Source organism: Thermobia domestica, chromosome 2 (assembly GCF_964235325.1).
Source record: "Thermobia domestica chromosome 2, izTheDome1.hap1.1, whole genome shotgun sequence".
Taxonomy (NCBI): domain Eukaryota; kingdom Metazoa; phylum Arthropoda; class Insecta; order Zygentoma; family Lepismatidae; genus Thermobia; species Thermobia domestica.
The window spans coordinates 361,146,644-361,162,469 of record NC_137455.1 but is presented as its reverse complement, the minus strand read 5'-3'; the positions used below and the strand labels follow the sequence as shown (position 1 = coordinate 361,162,469).

The following is a 15,826-nucleotide window of genomic DNA, read 5'->3' as shown; positions in this document are numbered from 1 at the left end:
TCCCCTCCCCCCGCTTCCAAGAGTCCAAATCAAGAAAGTGCTCTTTTTAAAAACGTCTAAATAGGACGACCCCGAACAACCCTGGAAGTAGATGATTTTTTTTTTCGCACATAGGAAGAGGCCGCAAATTAAACAGGCTGCAGCGGCCGTATAACAGAGGCTGCAAATTAAAAGGGAAAATGAAATGAAGTCTTTAAGTTTTACGTCCCACTGTTATGGCGGTTAGGCCAAAGGAGACGGTGATGATGAGAGATGGAATGAAGAAAGTGGGAGGAAACGGGAGAACCCCGAGAAAACCCACGAGCACGGTGTTTGTCCACCACAAAGTCCACACGGCGCGAACTAGTATCGAACCAGCAGGGACCCCAAGCACTGGAGGTGAGCGCTCTACCACTGAGCCACCGCGCCCCCCACAAATTAAAAGGAAAAATAGTTATTATATTCGGTATGTATTGTAGGGAAACCAAACGCGGCTCTATTTCAAAGTGATCAGTAAACCCATGGGCGGCGATTAGGGGGGGCAAAGGGGGGCAGTTGCCCCCGCACTTTTTTAAGTAACCAATTAATGTATATAGTTTCGTTTGGAAATGTAACGATTTTGTATGTGTTACTGATTAATAGGAAAAAATGCTGCCATATAATATTTGCTGTTGCGTGAATACGTATTGGTTGTCTTCCCGTGGAGTAAAGAAAGCTACAGTAATTGCGTTTTAATCGCCACAGAAAATAACCCCAAAAAATAACCTATTGGAAAACAATTTCAGCATACTTTCATTTCTTCTTACAAGGGCTCGATATGTTAGTGAGCCGCTTTGAAGCTAATCGAAAGAACATTATGCAAAAAAGTAGGGCCTATTTCACAAGTTATTCTTTAATTGCACAAAAATTGACAGTTCCTAAAATGTCTTTTCTTCTTTCTAAAGTAAGGAATATCGATTAAAAAGAGCGTGATAAGAAACAACTTCTACCTTTTCCATTGTTTTGTAGTGTAATATACGAGTGAAGTGTAGTGTTTAAGGATGTACGAGTGTATATACAATAAAATTTAGTAAATTGAACATAATTCTAGGTTTTAAGTTTATTTTGTATAACTGAAGTGTGGATTGTAAGTATTGTTGTGTTTTGATGTGTTCCAAGAAAGTAAAATCTGCACCTAATGGCAACGAACATATTTCAAGAAGTTGCAAAAGCAAATATTTCTTTAAATGTCGTAATATATGCTTGTAGTATTTACTGTCTTTCATTTTCTAAGAGTAATAACATACATTTAATAGCATGTTTGGAATTAAATATTAAGTTTTTCATTAATCCTCAGTTTCAATATAACTTTTGCAAAACAAGCATCATTATTCATTACTATGATTAATATTATCCTTTCTATTTATTTGTTTTGCAAATTTATTAAATAATCTGATCACACAATTTTCCAGACAGAATTTTAAGATGTTCATGAGCAAGGAATCAAATCTCTTCTTACACTTTCGTTGTTTAAGAGTACAAAGGGCTAGTATCTACTTGCGTTGTTCTTCTCAATTTACTTAATAAACTATTATATACGATATACGGTATTTTAACTGAAAATATAGTATCCTGTTAGTTATACAACCTTTCGTCAAACAAAATGTTAGAAACAACCAGGAAAACTAAGATTTATATACAAATATTCAGATCATGTCTTGCCCCCTCACTTTTAACGTCCAACCGCCGCCACTGAGTAAACCAAAACAGTATTTTGGTCATATAAGAAAAATAAGTAAAACGCAATAAATCAATCATCTCCGAGTTCGTGTGTAAACAATACGTTATAATAAAACATTAATATTTTAATTATTACACTGTATTCTCGCTTATTACGCGACCGAAGGAGGATTGTTTGAAGAATATAAGGTAAGTAAACTGACATTTGTAAAAAGAAATGTAAAACCAGTCCAGCGTCCTAGAACCTTCCCTGAAAGACATCACAGCACATTATTAATAATTTTAAGTCACAGTGCTACCTATGGTGCTGAATTGTATTAACTTTTTCACAAAAGGGGCTGAAAATGCCAGCGTGGTACCAACGGGCCGATGAATGACAAAAAGGGCTGAATTTGGTACAATTGTTCCAAGTGTGGCAAGAGCGACTATGTTGAACTATTCATATTTTTGCTTTAAGATTGTCTTTACACTTTACATTACACTATAGTTGTGACAGCTTAATAACATTAAATATATGAAAGAACATCACAAAAGACATTACCAATATCTACAACATTTAATCAATATACGGCCGTTAAAATAAGGATGTTGGATATTAATTTTTGTTCCCTAACTAAACAATCTATTTTGCTTTTCTCTTTCGAATTAACAACAAACTATACAAAATGAGTCTAAATGTAAGTGGCTTAGAAAAAATTATTTGTGTATAGGCAGGCAATTGCGCACTGTTCGTTATATTCTTTTTTTCTTTCTTTTAATGACACGTTACGAGCTGGCGTGCTGAGTGAATATGTAATCTTTTTCTTTTCACTACAATTCTAAAGCAAACACTCCTCGGGCAATCAAAGCACTGAATTCTTCTTCAGGCATCAAAAATAAGACTGATATTACCTACGATTTTTCCTCAGGTTACGACCTGTGACGTGACTTATCCTCTTCCACTACTCTGCCAATGATTTCTTAGGGCAATTTTGCAAACTCTTCGTAAAAAACTACTGCGCAATGTCTCCAACTAGTCGATAATTCCAACTTCTCCAAACAATTGGTAATTAAAACTGTGCTCGAACACTTGGCGTAATTAACAGTACGATTCACGAGCAAAAATATACGAAATGGCCTTTGACTTTACTATCACACGCTAGGCCTATTGGCGGATGCACCCTTCTTCGGTAGTCTTTATGTTGGGTTAGCTCCACACACTACTTTCGAGTAGTGGAGGTTTTAATCGTCACTTCCCAGCTGATTTGAGCTTCTTCTGGTCACCGTGGACCACATGACCAGTAACTACACACTTAATGTAACAATGCCCACCATTGGTTGATTCCCAAAAATTGTCCAATCGGGAATTAGTTTAAATGTCACTTGGGCAACTGGGGTGACTTGCGACTTTTTATTCTCGCGAGAACCGACTGAGAAAAAGTCTCTCAGCAACTTTACGAACAAAGAGTCATTGTTTTGGACACACACATATACGAAGACAAAACTAACTTTGGCGTCTTTGAGTCGAAAATAAAGATAACATACTTCAATGTTGCAAACTTATGTCCTTTTCACCAGAACTGGGTAGGAAAACTAATAAAGTGAAAGTTTTAATTTTCCTGCTTTTGACGAGCGTCCCGCTGTCGATAGCAACCTGGATGGCCGAGACCAGTAAATCAATAATTTGTTTCACGTGACTAAACTGTCAAAAAGGTCTACACAACTGTGTTATAACGGTTATTGTAAACAGCCGGGCATGTGGGCATTTAACAGTGGTGTTTGCGTCATGGCAATGCTCCGTATCGCACTTCAGGAAAACGTCCGACTCCTCAACGGAAGATACCATAGCTGTCGCACACCCTTCTATTCGGTGAGAGCTCAAGGCAAGCTTACAGAGGGGAGTTTACCAGACCTCAGAGCTCCAGGCAAGCCAGAAGACTTGGGTTAGTTTAGGATTCTCTCAGAGCTCAAGGCAAACTAAGAGAGGGGAGTTGACCAGGCCTCAGAGCTCCAGGCAAGCCAGGAGACTTGGCTTAGTTTATGATTCTGTCAGAGCTCAAGGCAAACTAAGAGAGGGGAGTTGACCAGGCCTCAGAGCTCCAGGCAAGCCAGGAGACTTGGGTTAGTTTAAGATTCTCTCAGAGCTCAAGGCAAGGTAAGAGAGGGGAGTTGATCAGGCCTCAGAGCTCCAGGCAAGCCAGGAGACTTGGGTTAGTTTAGGATTCTCTCAGAGCTCAAGGCAAGGTAAGAGAGGGAAGTTGACCAGGCCTCAGAGCTCCAGGCAAGCCAGGAGACTTGGGTTAGTTTAGGATTCTCTCAGAGCTCAAGGCAAGGTAAGAGAGGGAAGTTGACCAGGCCTCAGAGCTCCAGGCAAGCCAGGAGACTTGGGTTAGTTTAGGATTTTCTCTGAGCTCAAGGCAAGGTAAGAGAGGGGAGTTGACCAGGCCTCAGAGCTCCAAGCAAGCCAGGAGACTTGGGTTAGTTTAGGATTCTCTCAGAGCTCAAGGCAAGCTAAGAAAGGGGTGTTGACCAGGCCTCAGAGCTCCAGGAAAGCCAGGAGACTTGGGTTAATTTAGGATTCTCTCAGAGCTCAAGGCAAGGTAAGAGAGGGGAGTTGACCAGGCCTCAGAGCTCCAGGCACGCCAGGAGACTTGGGTTAGTTTAGGATTCTCTCAGAGCTCAAGGCAAGGTGAGAGAGGGGAGTTGACCAGGACTCAGAGCTCCAGGCAAGCCAGGAGACTTGGGTTAATTTAGGATTCTCTCAGAGCTCAAGGCAAGGTAAGAGAGGGGAGTTGACCAGGCCTCAGAGCTCCAGGCAAGCTAGGAGACTTGGGTTAGTTTAGGATTCTCTCAGAGCTCAAGGCAAGGTAAGAGAGGGGAGTTGACCAGGCCTCAGAGCTCCAGGCAAGCCAGGAGACTTGGGTTATTTTAGGATTCTCTCAGAGCTCAAGGCAAGGTAAGAGAGGGGAGTTGATAAGGCCTCAGAGCTCCAGGCAAGCCAGGAGACTTGGGTTAGTTTAGGATTCTCTCAGTGCTCAAGGCAAGCTAAGAGAGGGGAGTTGATCAGGCGTCAGAGCTCCAGGCAAGCCAGGAGACTTGGGTTAGTTTAGGATTCTCTCAGAGCTCAAGGCAAGGTGAGAGAGGGGAGTTGACCAGGCCTCAGAGCTCCAGGCAAGCCAAGAGACTTGGGTTAATTTAGGATTCTCTCAGAGCTCAAGGCAAACTAAGAGAGGGGAGTTGACCAGGCCTCATAGCTCCAGGCAAGTCAGGAGACTTGGGTTAGTTTAGGATTCTCTCAGAGCTCAAGGCAAGCTAAGAGAGGGAAGTTGACCAGGCCTCATAGCTCCAGGCAAGCCAGGAGGCTTGGGTTAGTTTAGGATTCTCTCAGAGCTCAAGGCAAGGTAAGAGAGGGAAGTTGACCAGGCCTCAGAGCTCCAGGCAAGCCAGGAGGCTTGAGTTAGTTTAGGATTCTCTCAGAGCTCAAGGCGGGGACGAAGGGGACGCGTCCCCCTATATTTTGAAGTAAAAAATATTAAATATTTTATTCTAATTTTACGTACTTACTAACGACAGATTAACATGGCATCCAGGATAATAAACAGATTGTGCTAGGTAGTACCATTTAAATAATTTCTTTGATGTCCCCCCTCCGACTTTTACATGCCAGAGACGCCAGTGATTTTTGCCATAGATTGATAAAGTTTCTTCTCAATAATCCGTTGCTTGAAGGTGGTAATTCAGAATATCTCTATTTGGAATCACGATGTACAACTTCTTTGACTGACTGAAGAATGTTCCTACTGTTGAGATTAATCATGTCCACCTACAAACATATAACAAGTTTTGTTTGGACTCTGCATATACTCATTGCTCCGGAATTTCCACGGAGATATTCCAACTAATAAGAAACTAATTTGAAGTTTTAAACCAGGTTATTTACTATCTATTAAGTTGATTTTAGTGGATAAAGTTTTAAAAATGGGTAAACATAATAATTCTATGAATTATGGATTTATAAAGGTAACCAAGAAATTTCTGTCTTTTTTCATCCACCACTTTCGAACAACGATATGTAACCTAACACGTACCTGGAAGATAAAAATAGTCCCCATCAGCGTAGGTGACCTTCTGCTAACGTTCTGGAAGGCCATGGGTTCCATCGCGGTAGAATTTGGTGGGCCGTGAAGCGAAGAAGGTATGAAGTGCATTTTGCACCTCTACTAGGAATTTGAATTGGCGTCCTCTAATATGATTGTCCAAGGAATAGGATAGGCGTTAATCGGACGGTGCAATGTACGGGGAGTATGGTGGATGTAATTGTGTTTCCCATCCAAGGTGTAGAATGGTGTCCCGGGTAATCTTAGCCGTGTTGAGCTTTGCACTGTCCTGTAACAGGAGGATTCCTTTGCGATCCGGAGTTTTGAGTTTTTCTTGAACACGGCTTAACTGCAAACAATACACAGTTGCATTGATGCTCTGACCAACTGATAGCAGTTCCCAATGCACAATGCCGCGAGCAGTCCACCAAACAACAGAAGGATCTTCTTCTGGTACAGTGATGGTTTCAGTTGTTTTGGAACCGGTTCATGAGATGCCAATCAATAATGACCGCGTGGTGGAGCTTCCTACAAGACCCACTTCTCATCACATGTCAACACTCTGTCTACAAGTGGCTCATTCCTCAGACGACACAGCGAAGAAACACAGGTGTCTGCTCGCGTTGCCTTCTGGTCCGGAGTCAAATCATGTAGGACCCATGGACCAAACTTGTGCTTCCCAAGTTGATGGAGATGCTACCGATGGTTTCCCCACCCCCACTGAATTGTAGTCCCAGTTCCTCACATGTCTGGCCACTGTTCTTCTCAATTGCTGCCTGAAGATCTTCATTTTGTACATGTGTTGGTTTTCTGACACGTGGTGTGTCTTTGAGTGTTTCGTCACCACCTGAAACTTATTAAACCACCGCTGCACTGTCCACTTAGTCACGACACCCTCACAAAATTCCTGGCTTATCTTTCGCTACGCTGCAGCGGCGTTTGACTCCAGTTAGAGTTCGTACAGCATTACGCCCTTATGATTCTCTGTGGAGCTCGCATGTTCACTCTGTCCTTACGCAAGTTCACGCTGTAACTGAACTGCCATAACCAGGTAGAATGTTGGATATACTCACACCAAGAACTGACTTTCGCCTTATCTCCACTCGCATTCAACTCACGGTGTGAGAGCCAATGTAATACAGACCTCCACAAAAAGCGATAGAACTTTCTTGGTTACTTCATATTCTCAGTGATGATAGAAATGTGCACTAGCCTTCCAAATATGTATTGTATTCACTACTAGTATCAATTACTCCCTTCGCTGGGTTAAATTAAGAGAATATAGTAATATGTTCCGTTAGTGAGTTACTTTTTACTATTTCTAAAGCGTTGTCTGATGTCAGCATTTTCGATCATTTTTATATTTTTCTCCCCTCTCCTCTTCTCCCAGTGGCATGGCTGAGTTTGGACTTAAACAGCAGTGCCAATGTTCATCTTAGGGACCCTGAAAACTATATATTCGACACTAATATAGGTCATTTTCGATCATTAATAAATGCCTCTCCTCCTCCCCCTTCTCTAATTTGTACCGTCAAAGTGATATGGCAAAAAACCATCTCAGGTCCGAACCTTACCTATGTTGAAAATTTAATGAAGATGAGTTGGGTGGTTCAAAAGTTATATATTTCCAGGTTCTATCGTCAAAGTGAAAATATATAAACTTTTCAGTCCGAATCTCATCTATGTTCAAAATATGATCAAGATCGGCCAGTTGGTTCAAGAATTATTAAGTTTTATTTATTTTTACACAGGGTATTTCAAAACAACACCGAGAACGTTTGGGAAGTGATACCTGACACCAAAATAAGACAAAGAGTATAGGCCAACCTGGTGCACAAATGCTTCCTTTTGGACTTATAGGCTGCCGAAAGCATAAAAAAAAACAATCAACTTTAAAGGTCCAATAGCACCAAAACTATGGGACCTACCATGGTCGAATCAAAACTTCACTTAGGAATTAGTATGTGCCCTACCCAAATATCCATGTTTCAGAATCCTGTGGTACTTTCGCAACAATTTTTATGGAGGTAGTTGTTGAGTGCTTCAAATTACTTGCCCGTAGCAAAACTCCCTCTATAAAAATTGTTGCGGAACTACCACAGGATTCTGGAACATAGATATTAGGATAGGTCAAGTATTAGTTCCTAAATTAAATATTGACCCTACTACGGTAGGTCCCGTCCCATAGTTTAGGAGCTAGGGACATTCGAACTTCATTTTTTTTTCATGTTTTCTGCAGCCTATAACACCAAAAGGAAGCGTTTGTGCACCCTTGTTGGTCTATACTTTTGGTCTTATGTTGGTGTCAGGAATCACCTCCCAAACGTTGTTGGTGTTGTTTTGAAATACCCTGTATATGTCCCTTCCTCTCCCTACCTACTCTAAGTTCTACCGTCAAAATGATATGATAAAGACCACTCCAAGTCCGAATCTCATCTATGGTGAAAATTTGATTGAGATCGGTTGAGTTGTTCAGAGTGATGAAGTTACAAAGACAGCCACTTTCATTTTTTTTACATATATATCTCCCCCTCCCTCACCCCTATGTTACACTGTCAAAAAAAATGATAAAAATCGTCCCAGTTTCGAACCTCATGTATGTTGAAAATTTGATCGAAGAAATGAAATCTTTAAGTTTTACGTCCCATGGCTGGCTAGGCTAAAAGAGACGGTGGTGATGAGAAATAAAGGAAATGGTGGAATGAAGAAAGTGAGAGGAAACGGGAGAACCCCGAGAAAACCCACAAGCACGGTGTTTGGCCACCACAAAGTTCACTTGGCGCAAGCTGGGATCGAACCAACTACCCCAAGCACCAGAGCGAAAGATCTACTACTGAGCCACCGCGCCCCCCTAAAAATTTGATCGAGATCGGTTGGGTAGTTCACGAGTTATTCAATCACAAACCTAGTCACTTTTATTTTTATTTATATTGATTTTTGTATATCACATCCTCCTTCTCTCCTAAAAAAACATCCTAGGCCCGAACCTCATGTATGTTAAAAATTTGATCAAAATTGGTCGTTTGGTTCAAATGTTATTAAGTTTTATTTATTTTTATATATATCTCCCCCTTCCCTCCACTGGGTTCTACTGTCAAAGGAATAGATAGAAACACCTCCAGGCCCGAACCTCATCTATGTTGAAAATTAGATCGAGATCGGTGGGGTGGGTCAAGAGATTAAGAGTCACTTTCAATTTGATAATATAGATAAAACTTCGTTATTTTATCTACACTTTAGCTACCGATTTCACGTTAGAAATAAATATGCGAAAATACGAAGTTTAATGATTAGTTTTAATGTTGAGTTGGAGGAATGTTTGATTAAACTTTAAATATGGCCAGCCAACCTTTTGTAATGTATGAGTTCAGTAAAATATTTTTGTGAGGTATGAACATCATTGTAAATAGGAATGGGCCCTGGTGAAGTATCACCAAAAAAAAGTTCAGTTGAAATCGTATTTAATTTTATATGTGATGTGCATTATAGTACTTAATATAGGAAACCATGACTATTTGAGCTGATATATGATTTTAATTCTCTTTAAAGAAACTCGATTGTGTAAGTAATGTTTAAGCACTCAAGAAGACAAGGTGAATTACAATAGACTATACATTTTATTTGTATTACAGGCTATGGAAAATTCCAGATCTTGCTTATGTTTTCTTGCGGAGGCTATTATATTGCAACAGCTTTTGAAATTATGTCTTCAGGATATTTATTACCATCTGCTCAATGCGATCTCAAGATGTCAACCAAAGAAAAAGGAATTCTGAACGCATCTCCATTCATAGGTAAGGCATATAATAGGCTATGTTAATTACAAAAAAAAATATATTAGTGAGATGAATCAGTGGATGTGTATATTTTCTTCAACCTCTATCAGTCCAAATCTATTCGTTTTCAACCTTCCATTCCTTCAGGCCCTTAACTTGTCTCATCCTCAACTGGTCTATGAAACCCGAACGTTCAATGGCGCGTTGATAAAAGCTCTCAATTGACTTCTGTCCTTAGCCAAATGGATCCAATTTCTACTTTGTATTCCTATATCAGCCAGGTCCATCTTAATATTGTCCCCCTATCTGCGTCTAGGTCTTCCTAATGGTCGTTTTCCGATTAGAATTCCAATTAGAACTTTGGAACCATCCTCAACTTTAAATTCACACCACCTTTAAATAAATTCAATATTTTAATCAGTTCTGGTATCAACAGAAGTTCAAGAACCATTGCAAGTAACATGACTACTAGGTAATGAAAACATAGTCCGTCATACAATATGTCTCACTTATTTGCAGGCAGATGATTTTATAATATGATTATTTTTGATTCACATATTCTTTTAAGTTCGAGCTTCATTGTGATTCAGGCTGGCAGGTTATGTATTCAGAATGGAAAATATAGGAACGCTGTCCAAAGTGTTAACTGGGAATCCAAATGAAAACGACCATTAGGAAGACCTAGGCGGAGGTAGGAGGATAATATTAAGATAGATCTCGCAGAAATAGGAATACAAAGTAGAAACTGGATTCAGTTGGCTAAGGATAGAAGTCAGTGGAGAGCTTTTGTGAACGCGGCATTGAACCCTCGAGTTTCATAGGTCATAGAGTTAGTTAGTTAGCTTCCTCGAGATTAAACAATTAGCGTACGGGCCTTTGGCGTGGGAGACCCGGGTTCGATTCCCGGCGGGAACTCACGTAGTTCGGATCCCACCTTAAGCTGCATATCTCATATAGCCTCGCTGCTGAAAGGGACGCTAAAATCAGATCTATTCTTTAAAGCTCCCTGCCTAATAAAGACTTAGCAAAATTCAGCTAAGATCCCTTTTGCTCATTAAAGGTTTTCTAAGATTTTTACAGGAAAGAAAAAAAACTATACTAAATACAGTAAAGAGTTTCACCGACGTATGGATAGCCACCGTTAAAATTACCGTTACCGTTAAGATATTAACGTATTAGCTCCACAAATGAACAGGGCTGAGATAATTATTCTAGCTATCTATTACAAAAAATAAAATAAAAATAAAAATCAAAAATTCGCTTACATATATTTCATATAGATTGTGTTCTGTCATTTGGCAGGTCTTGAGACTAACGAGATTTTTCTTTGTGTGTGTTATTTTAAATTTTAGATTTAGGTCTGGAAACATTTCTTCCACGTTCCTCGATCTTCAGCTTCCTCTTTTAACTCCCAATATTTCCTTCTATTTCTTTCTTCCTTCCATGGCGGTATGAAGAAGACAATTTCTTCGTAAAATGTGTCCAATCCAACTGGCCTTCGTATGAAGGATGCTCTTTAAAAACGTCCTCTTCTCTCCTATCCGTTTTAATACATTTTCGTTTCTTACTCTCTCTTTCTCTCTCTCTCTCTGCCCATTTTATCCTCTCCATTTTCCTTCAACACTACATTTCCAAGCTCTCTAAATATTTCTTCTCTAACTTCCGTAATGTCCAAGTTTCTGAGCCATACAGTTCAATACTCCATATATAACACTTGACCAACTTCTTTTTTAATCCAATATTAAGCCTGCTAGCTAAGAGTGATATTTTCTTGCTGAATGCTTCTTTGGATATGGGAATATTGACCTGATCTCATTGGTGCAGTAAATGTCTCTCGTTAAAATGCTTCCTACATACTTGAAATTATCGACCTCTTCAAGATCTCTTTGTTCTACTCTGACCTGTAAGGATGCATTTCCACGGGGCCATCTTTAAAGTCGGTATTTATCTATTGGAAAGAGAAAATTCAAAGATTCTCTTTCGTTCAAGAATTATCATGAGAAATAACAAACGGACGGACATATTTAACAATAAAATGTTTTAAATTCTACTGTGTGATCGTAATAATATCAAATTCAGCTTCCAATTGTTGTGTGTGGTGACTTACCAATTCATTATCTGGTGACAAAGCCATTTTCTGAGAAGCGGATTTCTGCTTGCTGTACTATATGGTGGATTTATTTCAAAATTACAGAAAATATTTTCTGTGTTAAACGCGAATGGAGAAAATTTCCTGTCCTTTATGAAGAGGACACTGAAACATTGGGAAGGAAAGATTTCCCGTGCCTGTACCTGGGAGTCTGCGTAAAAGAGAAGTTTCCGTCCCATAATAATATACAATTAATGATGAGCAAATGCAAGACTAAGACCAAGACCCGGGTGGTTTTGATTTTCGTCTTGGTCTTACATATCCAGTCTTTGTCTTGGTCTTGCACTGGAGCCTTTGGTCTTGGTCTTACTGGCAAGAGTTTTGCAAGTCTTGCTTTTAAGAAATCTTATGATTTTCATAGGTAAATTTAATTCTGGATATAAAGGATATAAAGGATAATAAATTCTACAATGCAACAATAGTAACGTATGTTTCTAAATGTAATATAATTTACCTTCGTATAAGTATCATGATAGTGTACATATATTGTACAGTCCGCAGCCAAAAACCTAGTACATGAGCATGTAAGTTTATTGTGAAACCACGAAGTATTTTGCTCCAAAATATGTGTGCAGAGGAGGACGCAGAGGTTTCTCCTGGCGTGATTCGTGCCACTTAGACGTTATGTTAATTCTCTGCGCCGTTAGGCGTAGTTTCACAATAAACTTACATGCTCATGTTGCAGATTTTTTGCTGCAGACTGTACAACACGGGCGATGACCTTTATTTTTCTTTCAGTGGATACCCACGCTTCACTACTTATACGATAAATCACAACGTTTCGTAATCTTTATATATATATATATATATATATATATATATATATATATATATATATATATATATATATATATTAGCAGATCCAATACTCCACTGGTTCCCAAACTGGGGAGACTACCCGTGAGACGCATGAAAAGAAATCAAGACGGCACAGATCATTGAAGTACCATGAATTGCAAAATTATTTTTACACTCTAAAGGCGTCAGATTTTTTTTTTTTTTTTAAATTTTGAACCACGATTAGCTAATCCTTGTATTGAACAAACTTCCAGTTAAATATTGAGATTTTGTTTTACTGGTTCCAATATGTACTATATGGGACAGAAACATGGTCATTACGCAAAAGCGATGAAAAAGTTCGATTCTTTCGAAAGTGAGCATAGAGAAAAAAAAGATAGAATTAGCTGGGTTGAACGGAAAACGAATGAGATGTTAAAAATAGTAGCAGTAGGGGAGAAAATGAGAATTTTAGATGTAATTAAGAGGAGGAAGAGGAACTGGTTGGTATATTGTCTGAGGAGGAACTGTATTATGAGGGACGTGCTAGAGGGTATGGTGGAATTAAAGAGACGGACGGGGCGAAGGAGACTGTAGTTGAAGGAAGATACTAGGCGAAGAGACTAACTGAGGACCACCGTACATCGAAGTTTTTTAGTTGGAGCAAGTGACCTGCCAATAGTGGCAGAATAGCTATGATAATAATGGTTGGTGATGATATGTTTAGCAATGTTGGACAAAACGGAGAGAGAAAATTAAAATAATAGGGGAAGACGTTGTACCTTTGAACACTTGTGCTTCTCTCGAATTCAGAGCTATCTAGGTGCAGTCATTAAAATTCGTTTGAAAGCGTAAATGGAAAAAGCACTACAAATACGTTTGGCTGTTGTTTACTGAGTGTTGTGCCGAGTAATGTTCCTTTTAATTTTTTCATCCCCAAAACGAAGATTTTTTTGTAGTTACCTTTTGAGTTTTTTGCTCTTCGGTTTTCGCAACTTGTGATATTTATTTGTCCAAATTTGGGGTAGAATCATTGGTGAATACGTGTTCAATATTTAAGCTAGTGAGAACTTTTTTTCGTAATGGTGACCCTCTTGTAGGTCTACCTATGAACATTAATGCATCGTGTACCTTTGAACGATAAATAATACTGTTTAAAGCTACACAATGTAAGTAGTTAAAACAATTTATATATTTTATATAGGTTAGGTTAGGATATAAAGTTATTAATCATGATTTTAAGTAGTTTCTAAATATTCGCTTTTTGTATAAAATATAAGGTTATGTTGTATATGTTCAACTTTATTGTTCACAAGTTTTTGTTAGAACTTCTGTTAAATTTTTAATTTAATTAATAAAATTTCAATTCTGGGGAACTTTTTAAAGCTAAACCTTTTATTGCAATTTATAACTTAATATTTGTGGTTTCTTTTTATATTATTGCCATGGAAACGTTGTAATTATCACTTTGTCCAAAGGTACAAGAGGGTCTGTTCAATGGTACATGACCATAATGTACCTGTGAACAAAACGGATATGTTCTTATTATATCCTATAAAAGCTACTGTAATTAGGTAACACATTTAAAAATCATCCTCTCTGATAGCAAAGAGATGGCACTTCAAATATACGGCAAAAATTGGAGGAAAAGTGCTGAGTATTAGCATCAAAATTTCGAAAACTCTAAAAGTGTTCACAGGTACAACGCCTTCCCCTAATGATTATGATCAAACGTCTTAATATTTTAGAATAATTTGAGATAAAACTGAAAACGACTCAACTGTCTCTATTTTTTGTGTAAACTCAATTTATATAAATACTTTTGACCTATATTAGAAGTACTAAATAACGGCATCAAACTTCCAAGTTATTTGAAATAATTGTACAAAATCACTCTCTCTTTAGTGTTGTATACCTAAGGAGGCTAAAAATTATATTGATAAACAATTATTCCACGTATAAGCATCCGCCAATGAAATCAAACTTTCGATCACATGCACTAAGCTTTTGTCAGTCATGAAAATGTTATTTCGATATTAATTTTATGAGCACACATTAAAAATTTCCAACGGATGCTTGAGCCTCGGAGCCAAGGCCATACCCATGTAGTCGACACCTATGGTATACGGAATTACCGATGTTCAATATTACATTTCTCTTTAGTTTTGGAAGAAGGCGCTTGAGCAAGAGTCTTGGTCTTGGTCTTTTAGTTGTACCCTTTGGTCTTGGTCTTGGTCTTGCATCAGGTTTCCTGGTCTTGGTCTTGATCTTGCATCAGGTTTCCTGGTCTTGGTCTTGGTCTTGGTCTTGCATCAGGTTTCCTGGTCTTGGTCTTGATCTTGCATCAGGTTTCCTGGTCTTGGTCTTGGTCTTGCATCAGGTTTCCTGGTCTTGGTCTTGGTCTTGCATCAGGTTTCCTGGTCTTGGTCTTGATCTTGCATCAGGTTTCCTGGTCTTGGTCTTGGTCTTGCATCAGGTTTCCTGGTCTTGGTCTTGATCTTGCATGCAAGACTCTTGCACAAGCTGTAAGACCAAGACTCTTGTGCTCATCACTATATACAATACTTATTTTTGCTGAGACAAAAGCATATTATTATTATTATGGACTTGTTCATTATTGAGAGGTGTCTCTAAAGGGAGCAATTGATTGCAATGGAATGGAAATTAGCGTTCCTTGCAGCACCGATGCTATATGAGACCTGAGATTCGAACCACATGAGCTTCGCCGAGTATCAAATCCGGGTCTTCCGTGCCAAAGACCCGTACGCTTACCATACAGCCAGAAGGAAAGGCATCTTTAAAAGAGGTTTCACGGTATACATCATCTACATATTGGCGTATTCTTTACAGTGACAGCAAATTATAACCTACAAAATGAAATTGATAACAAAAATAAATTTTCAGAACTTTATTAAGGAACCTTTGTTCTTCAATGACTCATATCATATTATAACTTTTTTTTTTCACAGGTCTTTCATTCCCATCCGTGGATGGGCGGGCCGCAGATGGTTATGCCGTCTCTATGGCCAGTGGTAGAAGTATAACTTAACTCGGAATACTTTTTCTACCTTTCTAAAATAGATTTCCTCTGCAGGACAAAAGAGTTAAAACTTCAGTATTCTCACAAGAAATTGGAATTCGGAACTTAACTTCTGCAAAATTCTTAATTTGAAACATTCTCTTATTTTATTTAACCTCAAGTACCTTAAAGTGCGTCCTTATCCCACTTCTGGTATATCAACTTAAATCTTCTTCCATCTGTTGTTTTCTAAATTTCTTGCAAAATCTAGATTTATTTGTGTCTGTAGGTACCTTTCGAAGATTCTTTTTCTGGTGGGAGCTCCTGGGTT

At 38.8% G+C, this 15,826-nt stretch overlaps 1 protein-coding gene across 1 annotated transcript in view; it reads left to right on the top strand.

The window, feature by feature from the left end:
- The window catches only part of LOC145678823 (synaptic vesicle glycoprotein 2B-like), a 90,753-nt gene that overhangs the window by 15,035 nt on the left and 59,892 nt on the right, over positions 1-15,826 (top strand). Inside the window, exon 3 of the mRNA XM_081749369.1 lies at positions 9,407-9,568. Within this exon, the coding sequence (XP_081605495.1) occupies positions 9,407-9,568 (162 nt within the window). The remainder of the gene's footprint in view (positions 1-9,406; positions 9,569-15,826) is intronic.